A 10,338-nucleotide genomic window follows, 5' to 3' on the forward strand; every position below is an offset into this window, starting at 1 on the left:
TCCTAAGAAATTTAAAATTACAGATGTGATTCACAGTTATGGCTCACATTATACTTCTATTGGACAGTGCTGCCCTAAAGATAACTCATTAGTTAGGGACTACAGATTATCCTTATCCTTTGATTTTTCTCACATACAAACTTCTCTTTCAGCTATTCAGGGGAGAATAAGGAGGAGTTAAGGATTAGTCATTTAGCTTTGAAGTAAAAAAAATAAGCAATTTATTTTTGTAACATATAAGGGTGGGAAACAAGATTATTTGGATACTCTTTAAAGTCAGCAGAAGGTTCTGATCTAAAAAAGTTGCAATGGGGATACAAAAGAAATTCTTTTTAGTAGTCACTCATTAAAAGAAGAGAGAAGTCTTTTAAAACTTTTGAGTATGAATGACTGATACAGCACAAAAATGCATTTCATATAATAATTAGGTTTATCTACAAATAATACATACTGACTTTATTTACTTGTCTTAGAAAATGAACTCCCCCTTCTAAATAAGTTACTCTCCACTGTGGCCACTGAATACCCCTGTTTCTATAGGCAAGATAAAGTACAGACTTTTGTGTTTTATCTCTTCCAGAAAGTGCTCTTTCTGCTTGTTTGAGTAGTGCTTTCAATGAAAATTTTATGAACAGTACTGATCATTCCCTTCTCTATATTCCAGTAACTGTTGTTTCTACTCTTTACTTGAAGCTTCATATGTATTATTTTACTGTTTTTATTTTAATGTAGTTGTTTTTGAATTACAAAATATATACAAAAAAGTACGCAATTCATAAGCATACAACTTGAGAAGTTTTCACAAAATGAACACACCTATGTAACTAGTACCATGAGTGTTATTAATCCATTTCATGCTGCTGATAAAGACATACCTGAGATGGGGCAATTTACAAAAGAAAGAGGTTTACTGGACTTACAGTTCCATGTGGCTGGGGAGGCCTTATAATCATGGCAGAAAGTGAAGGCACATCTCACATGGCAGCAGACGAAAGAAGAGTTTGTGAAGGGAGATTCCCATTTCTAAAACCATCAGATCTCATGAGACTGTCACAAGAACAGCATGGGAAAGACCTGCTCCCATTGTTCAATTACCTCCCACTGGGTCCCTCCCACAACATGTGGGAACTCAAGATGTGGTTTGGGTGGGGACATAGCCAAACCATATTATTCTGCCCCTGGCCCCTCCCAAATCTCATGTCCTCACATTTCAAAACCAATCATGCCTTCCCGACAGTCCCCCAAATTCTTAACTCATTTCAGCATTAACTCAAAAGTCCACAGTCCAAAGTCTCATACGAGACAAGAAGTCCCTTCTGCCTATGAGTCTGTAAAATCAAAAGCAAGCTAGTTACTTCCTAGAAACAATGGGGGTACAGGCATTGGGTAAATACAGGCATTCCGAGTGGGAGAAACTGGCCAAAGCAAAGGGGCTACAGGCCCAATGCAAGCCTGAAATTCAGTGGGTCAGTCAATCTGAAAGCTCCAAAATATCCTCCTTTGACTCCACGTCTCATTCATGTCCAGGTCATGCTGATGCAAGAGGTGGGCTCCCATGGCCTTGGGCAGTTCCACCCCTGTGGCTTTGCAGGGTATAGCCCTCCTTCTGACTGCTGTTATAAGCTGTGGCTTTTCTAGGTGCACGGTGCAAGCTGTTGGTGGATCTACCATTCTAGGATCTGGAGGACGATGGCCCTCTTCTCACAGCTCCACTAGGCAGTGCCCCCAGTATGGACTCTGTATGGGTGCTCTGACCCCACATTTTCCTACCACACAGCCCTAGCAGAGGTTCTTCATGAGGGTCCCACCCCTACAGCAAACTTCTGTCTGGGCATCCAGGTATTTCCATATATCGTCTGAAATCTAGGCAGAGGTTCTCAAACCTCAATTCTTGACTTCTGTGCACTTGCAGGCTCAACACTATGTAGCAGCTGCCAAGGCTTGGGGATTGCACCCTCTGAAGCCATGGCCTGAGCTCTATCTTGGTCCCTTTCAGCCACGGCTGGAGCAGCGGGGACGCAGGGCACCAAGCCTTCTAGGCTGCACACAGCACAGGGACCCTGGGCCCAGTCCACAAAACCACTTTTTCCTCCTAGGCCTTTGGGCTTGTGATGGGAGGGGCTGCCATGAAGACCTCTCATATACCCTGGAGACATTTTCCCGATTGTCTTGGGGATTAACATTGGGCTCCTTATTACTTATGCAAATTTCTATAGCCAGCTTGAATTTCTCCTCAGAAAATGGGATTTTACTTTCTATTGCACTGTCAGGCTGTACATTTTCTAAACTTTTATGCTCTGCTTCCCTTATAAAACTGAATGCCTTTAGTAGCACCCAAGTCACCTCTTGAATGCTTTGCTGCTTAGAAATTTCTTCCCTAAATCATCCTTCTCAAGTTCAAAGTTCCACAAAACTCTAGGGCAGGGGTAAAATGCCGCCAGTTTCTTTGCTAAAACATAACAAGAGTTACCTTTGCTCCATTTCCCAACAAGTTCCTCATCTGTAACTGAGACTACCTCAGCCTGGACTTCATTGTTCATATCACTATCAGCATTTTGGGAAAAGCCATTCAACAAGTCTCTAGGAAGCTCCAAACTTTCCCACATTTTCCTGTCTTCTTCTGAGCCCTCCAAACTGTTCCAAGTTCCAAAGTCGCTTCCATATTTTCGGGTATTTTTTTAGCAGCGCCCCACTCTACTGGTACCAACTTACTGTATTAGTCCGTTTTCACACTGCTGATAAAGACATACATGAGACTGGGCAATTTACAAAAGAAAGAGGTTTATTGGACTTACAGTTCCACATGGCTGGGAGGCCTCATAATCATGATGGAAGGTGAAAGGCAAGTCTCACATGGTGGCAGACAAGAGAAGACAGCTTGTGCAGGGAGACTCCCATTTTTAAAACCATCAGATCTCATGAGACTTATTCACTATCACAAGAACAGTATGGGAAAGACCTGCCCCAATGATTGTCCCTTGCCCCTCATCCAAGACAAGGTAAGTCCTTTCTGCCCATCAGCTTGTAAAATCAAAAGCAAGTTAGCTATACTTCCTAATTACCTCCCACCAGGTCCCTCCCACAACACATGAGAATTAAAGATGAGATTTAGGTGGGGACACAGCCAAAGCATATCAGTGAGCAAGAAACAAAACATTACCAAAGAGGTCTACAGCATGCTTCCTTCCCAATCCTACTCACTACCCATCCTAGTCAATTTTTGTCTTTAAACATCCTTTTTAAAGACTAGACACTTTATATATTATCAGATCAACAGTGAGTCCTAATACTTTTTTAGTTATGAGATCAATTCAAAAGACTACATCTAGAAAAAATTATTTTACAAACCTAACATTATCAAGCTTGTATCTCCAGCTCATACCACTCCCTTAGACTCAGCTTATGTGTACACACACACACAATACATATATATGTGTACACATTAACACATGTAACATCTCCATTTCAATGTCAAACAGACATATCAAATTTAGCATATCTAAAAACAAATCTTGATCATCCCCTCAAAATCTGTCATTTAATTAAATGGCAGCCATATTCTTCCCATTGCTTAGGCCAAAACTTTTGAAGTCATCTTTGACTTCTCTTTCTTCCACACTCCACTTCCAAATCATTAGGAAATATTGCTGGTTCTACATTTAAAATAGATCCAGAAACTGATCACTTCTCAGGACCTCCTCCACCACCCCAGTTCACAATACCATCATGTCTCCCTTGGATTGCCACAAGAACCTACTAACTGCTTCCTGCTTTGACTGTTCTCCATCTTGACCAAACCAGTCTCAATTCAGTAGCCAGAAGGAACTTTTTAAAACATTAAGTCAGATCACATGACTCTTGTTTTAAAAACCTTTTCAAAGATTCCCATCTCATGCAGAGTAAAATCCAAAGACTTTACAGTGCCTCATTCCCTATGTGATCTGTGTGCCACACTTCCCTGCCTGTCATCTCATTCCCTACACCTCCCACAGCTTACTCTGCTGTCAGCCACAAGGATCTTTGTAGTTGTCCCATCTGTGCTGAAAACACATTCTCATGGCTCATTCCCTGTTAGTACTAACATCTTTTTTGTGAGGCCACGACTGACAGTGCTATTTAAATCCCAACCCCAGATCTGAGGAAACTCCCTTTCTTTCTTCTCTATTTTATTTCTCTCAATAGTGCTTATCACCATGTGACATATCAGGTGTCTTGTTATTTACTTACTTATCATGCTTTCATTCAAATCGTTGTACCACTACTACCCAGAACAGTGCCTGAGGCATAATAGGTAATTAAAAAAAAAGTTGAGTTAATAAATAAATGAATATGACTAATTTCATGTCTGTCTGTCATTTACTTCCTCCTCTCCAGTCTCTTGAAATGTTTTATATAACACCACCTTGTATTTGGTCACATACCTGCATCTTCACACATATCATCTGTCTTAGTCTGTTAGGTCTGTTGTAACAAAATACCACAAATTCGGTAGCCTCTAAACAACAGAAATTTATTTCTCAAAGTTCTAGAGTCTGAGAAGTCCAAGATCAAGACAGTAACAGATTTGGTATCTGGAGAGGGCCTGCTTTCTGGTTTATAGATGGTGCCTTATAGCTATGCCCTCACATGTGGAAAGGACACGAAAGCTCTCTGGGGCGTCTTTTTAAGGGTCCTAATCCTATTTATGGGGGCTCTGCTCCCATGACCTACTGGCTTCCAAAAGCTCCATCTCTTAATACTATCACCTTGAAGGTTAGGTTTCAACATATGAATTTTGAAGGAACACACATTCAGACCATAGTATCAACTCACTAAATGCCTATTCCTTAATTCAGGAAATTGGCCATCAGTTTATTATAATTTCTAAAAATTTTCTAAAAAAAAGAGAGAGAGTTCCCTGCAGATTTCCTATATCACAGTCTTATGATAATTTTAAAGACTGCCTCTTCATAAATTATGTCAACAATTTTTCCTTGGAGGTCATCCTATCCTGTCATAAATTTGCAGCAGGAAACATTGAAGTAAACATTAAACTTTATTAAAAGAACAAACTCTTACCAAAAAAGTAAACCTTTTGAGTTAATCAGTGAGTTAAGCAAGGTTGCTGGATACATAAACATAAAAGGTCAAAATATATAAAATAGCAGTAAATAGAAAACAAAAATAGATGTCTCTCACAAGAACATCAAACAACATCCATAACCTGAAACAAATCTAACCGAAAGATGTAAGAATCCTGCACCAGAAACAACAAAACATTACTAGAAAAAAATTAAAGCCTTATATCAATGGATGAGGTTCATAGATTTAAAGACTCAGTATTGTAAAGATGTCAGTTCTCCCCAGATTAATCTATAGATCTAACAAAATCTCAATGCAAAGGGCCAAGAATAGCCAAGGCCATCTTGAAGAAAAAAGCTAGAGTACTTACACTGCTAGATATCAAGACCTATTACAAGATTTTACTAATTAAGACAGTGTGAAATTAGTAAAGGATGGAAAAACAGAACACAGAAGCAGACCCATGCATTTATGGTCACATGATTTATGACACAGACAATACTGAAAATGAAGAGGAGAAAGAGGTCTTTTAAATAAGTCTGATTAATTGATCCCATCTGGGAAAAAAAAAAAAATACTTGACCCTCATCTCACACCATGGACAAAAATCAATTCCAGTGGTTTACAAATCTAAATGTGAAAGGCTCAACAGTAAAGATTTTAGAAGAAAACAAAGGACAATATCTTTGTAACCTTGGAGTAGGCAAAGATTTCAAAAAGTGATAGCCATTAAAAAAATTAACAAATCAAACCAAATTAAAATTAAGAACTTTTGTTTATCAAAGGTATTATCAAGGAATTGAAAAGGCAAGCCAGAGTGAGAAGGATAATCACAATACATTATCTGAAAAAAAATATCCAAAATGCGTAGAAAACTACAAATCATAAGGGAGATTTCGCAAAAGAAAAATGAACAAAAATCATGCACAGATATTTCACGAGAGAATATCCAAACAGCCAAAAAAAATTTTTTTAAATCCAATTTAATTAGTCATTAAGAAAATTCAAAAACCACAACCAATTACTCTATACCCATGAGAATAGCTGAAATGATAAAAATGTTAAAATATCACATGTGAGGATGCTATGGATCAACTGGAACTCTTATATCCTGCTTTTAGGAGTATAAATCAGTACACAACCATTCTGAAACACTGTTCATCAATATCTTTTAAAGCTGGGCATGTAATTTGGCAATGCTAAAGAAAAGAGACCAGATGCAAAAAGAGTATGTAACTCCATTTAGATAAAGTACAAAAATAGGCAAAATTAATCTAGGCTATACAAAAGTATCGGGTGAATGGGTCCTGACTGGCAGAGAACCCAGAGCATTTAAGATTCTAGTAACGTCCTTTTCCTTGATTTATGTGCTATTAATAGTTACATATGTGTGTCTGGTTTGTGAAAATTTATTAAAGTAAAGCAAAAGTTTACAACAACATGATAGAATTCAGTGGTGTAAAAACCATTAGAATTTCATATTCAAGAAATTATAAGTACAGGTTTACATTAATTTAACACTGGTTTAAACACACAGATTAGCCAATCTGTCACTTTGTACTGGTACACAGCAGAAGTCAATACTTACAGTAAATTTAGCTCTTTCTTCCATCACTTCATAACCCAGTATAGTAGGTGTAGATGGTCTATCTTCCCAAATCACTGTTTCCGGATTTTGCTCTTCAGTTTCTCTTGGTCTAGTAGAATACTCAATGGAAGAAGCTGTACCTGTAAATTTAGTCCTAATGAGGGGACTGCTACAGACAGGTGAAGTATTATCCATTTGATCAGGAACACTTGTCTGTTTAAAATTACCCATATTGGCGTCTTCTAACTGGCCTTTAGAAGAGTTTGAGCTTGTTGAGACACTGCCAAAAGAAGAACTTCTTTGATTTCTGTTGGTCGTAAAACTGGAAGCAGAGTTTCCTATGGGCATAGGAACTGGGACATAAGGAGTTGCCATCTTCTCTTGGCTTTTGCAACAAGTTTGCACACTGTTGAGTCCACTTAGGGAACAACTAATATGCAATTCATTATTTTCTTCTTAGGAATTCACTATCTAAAAATGAAAAGGACATATTAAAAGATTAGTCTTTAATCTGCAGCAGTATCCAAAAGAAAAATGTTCTTTTCAATTTTATGACACTCTATTTTATTTGGAATTAAAACATACCTCAAACCCCTTCTTTTAATTCCAGTTGTCTTTAAGGACTCCTATTTGCAAGGTAGAGAGAGCAAAACTGCTTCACACTCTTTTTTCTTGACCCCATGTTACATGTTATCCCTTTTCCCCCTACTTTATTCCCCTGTGAAGTATTTCTGTAATGTTCATTTTAACCTGATTTCATCATCTCCATCTGGTAGGAGAAAGATTGGTAAAGACCCTTCTGAAGCTTTATTCCATGCTTATCATCCTGACAGTATTACATTTCAGTACAAGAGAGAAAAAGAGAAGAAAAGGAGGAAAACTATTTACATTACCTCTGGATTTAATCATAAAGGGAGGAAATCTATTCACATTATCTTTCAATTTAATTAGTGAAACTACAAAAACTTACACAGAGTAGTAACAATGAACCAGACGCTTACATGCTACATAGTATAATTTTATAGAACCCAGGACTAAAAATACACTTAGTCAAGTTACTAAAATAAAACCCAGTGAACATTAAACTTATATGCAACAAAATTAAATAGTGAAAAGTGTAACCGTTCTTCACAGCTTACAGGTCATCACTAATGCTGCTCTGCGATAAACTGAAGGTATTTAAATCTTTATAACTTACACTCAAGGATCTGTTATCAAAAGGACTAGTATATCTTGTGTCAGAATAGTATCATAACACAAAGAAATGGTTTGCTATTACGTTGTTAAATAATAAACTCATAAGAAACTGTAATAACTACAGACCAACAAAATGACAAGACTACACACAACAATAACTGCCCAACTTTTCATACGAAACTCTACTAGTGGGAAAGGTAAGAAATGAGTCGCCTGGACTTGGAAAGATGCTGAAATAAGATTTTTAACTCTGGGCCGGGCGCGGTGGCTCACGCCTGTAATCCCAGCACTTTGGGAGGCCGAGGCGGGTGGATCACCTGAGGTCTGGGGTTCTTGGCTAGCCTGGACAACATGGTGAAACCCCGGCTCTACTAAAAATACAAAAATTAGCTGGGCGTGGTGGCGCGCACCCGTAACCCCAGCTACTCGGGAGGCTGAAGCAGGAGAATGGCTTGAACCCGGGAGGTGGAGGTTGCGGTGAGCCGAGATCATGCCATTGCACTCCAGCCTGGGCTACAAGAGCGAAACTCCATCTCAGAAAAAAAAAAAAAAAAAAAGATTTTTAACTCAAGTGACTCTCGGTAACCTTTCCCCATTATCAAAGATTTATGAAACTTCAGCTGCTGATTCACCGCTCCTCAGTTCCGCCTGACGGCCTCCCCAAAAATAAGTGAAGTCTGAAATCTCAACTTTCTGAAGGTCCGAGGGATCGACCTGGCCTTTGCCACTCTTCTACCTGAGGCCGCCTGGCTGGGGGAGGTCGCGTATCAATACAACCACTGACGTCCGAAGATGTGAGCGCTACCCAAGCGTTGAAAACAAAACAGAACAGAACAAAAAACGTGCTGTGCTCATTAGCAGCGTCTTCGCCTCTGCCCTGGTGCGGAGTTGCTCCCAGGACGACCAGTTCAGTCTCACTCTGGAAAATCTCAGGTGAGGTGGCCCGACTCTGAGCAACCCCGTGGGCGGGAGGAAAGAGGCAAATACCCGGCACAGTTCGACCCTCGGAAGGTAAGGCCGGGGTCCGCGCCGGCCACGGGTCTTCCACACTGCAGGCGGCGAGACCCGCCGCTCCCCGGGCTCCCAGACTCTCCCGCCTCCGCTGCCCGGTGCGCGCCCAGTGCCTCCCAGACGCACAGTGGGGTCGGCGGTGGCCTGAAGGTGGCTGGGTTTCCTGCGGCGCCTCTCCACTCTCCCGCGGAGCCTCTCGGCGCCCGCCAGACATCGAGGTTGCAGGTGTCACCCGAACGAGAACCCGGGACAGCGACCGCTTGTCCTGAGGTAAAGACCCAGTCCTTACCTCAGCCCACTCCGCGATCCCGAACGAGCGCGCTTCACGGTGACGGTTAAACCGGACTCTCCTTAACTGCCACTTTTCACCTCCTCCCTCAGCAGCGAGAAGCCTCACGTGACACCCCCGCCCCAAAAGCAGCTGCTCCCCGCCTCAGCCTGTCTCTGCCCGGCTGCCGGGCCCGAGATCCCTGCCGTGTGGAAGGAGGGGCCGAACTTGGGACATCTCTGCCGGAAGTGATGTCACGCCAAGGGGGCCCGCCCACCGGAGGCGCGACCGGAGTTGTCTGGCCGGGCGCTCAGGTAGCGAAGATAAACGTAATCTTGTGGCAGGAAGTCGACATTCTCTGCACTATCTTACTTTTCCAACCGAAATTCTGAGAAATGGAGGCTACAATACCTAGTTTGCCAAACAGGAGATTAGAAGACTACAATTCCCAGAAGGAACTACGAGCAACATTGGTCCGCGCTCATACTTTGCATCATGGGACTTGTAGTCATCACCAGCTTGCGCTGGTTCTAACAGGTTATAGATTGTTTTCTAGAATTAGCAGCGCTTTAAGGGATGACAATCGATTAGAAGAGTAGGAAGATAGAACACTGCTTAGTAGCTGATCCGTTCTACATAATTCAAAAGTCCTCTTTGGAAGAGAACCCCTGAAATTCTGTAGTGTCTTTTTACTACCTGGTGAGCAATTTGATCCCGATGATGGAATATTAGCCTTGTTAGACATGCGCTTCTGAAGACCTATGAAGTCGGGAAAGCCGAGCTTTTTGATAGGCAAATTCCAAGATTCAGACTGGTCTACAGGTCTTTTCATCATTAGAATCAGATAATGTGGTTGAAAAATCATTCCATGATTTCTGAGGCTTTGGTGTAGTCCCAGTGTTACCCCTGGAGGGTCTTGACTACAAATCGTCCAGGTTCTTGGTGTTCTGAACAAAGAATTGGATAAAACGCACAAAGAAAGCAAGGAAAGAATGAAGCAAGGAAAGCAGAGATTTACTGAAATGACAGTACATACACTCTACAGAGTGGGAGTGGCTCCACTCCCAGCAAGTGGCTCAAGAGCCCTGGTTACAGGATTTTCTGGAGTTTAAATATCCTCTAGAGATTTCCCATTGGCTACTTGGTTCACACCCTCTGTAAATTAAGGAGTAGCCTGCAACCAATCAGAGGCAAAAGTTACAAAGTTATTCTC

The 10,338-nt window shown here is 41.0% G+C and overlaps 1 protein-coding gene across 3 annotated transcripts in view; it reads right to left on the reverse strand.

The window, feature by feature from the left end:
• Positions 1-9,457, reverse strand: part of SNX16 (sorting nexin 16) — a 45,938-nt gene extending 36,481 nt beyond the window's left edge. The window contains exons 1-3 of one of the 3 annotated variants that reach the window (XM_033202620.1): positions 9,147-9,453; positions 6,877-7,120; positions 6,650-6,789 (exon numbers count right to left, since the gene is read on the reverse strand). In XM_033202620.1, the coding sequence (XP_033058511.1) occupies positions 6,650-6,789; positions 6,877-7,024 (288 nt within the window). In that variant the 5' untranslated portion in view covers positions 7,025-7,120; positions 9,147-9,453. Of the gene's footprint in view, positions 1-6,649; positions 7,121-9,146 lie in introns of all 3 variants that reach the window. The other 2 variants (XM_033202621.1, XM_033202619.1) reach the window with 2 other exon arrangements.
• Between the last annotated feature and the right edge of the window lie 881 nt (positions 9,458-10,338).

This window comes from Trachypithecus francoisi, unplaced genomic scaffold (assembly GCF_009764315.1).
Source record: "Trachypithecus francoisi isolate TF-2019V2 unplaced genomic scaffold, Tfra_2.0 Lachesis_group7, whole genome shotgun sequence".
Classification (NCBI taxonomy): Eukaryota; Metazoa; Chordata; class Mammalia; order Primates; family Cercopithecidae; genus Trachypithecus; species Trachypithecus francoisi.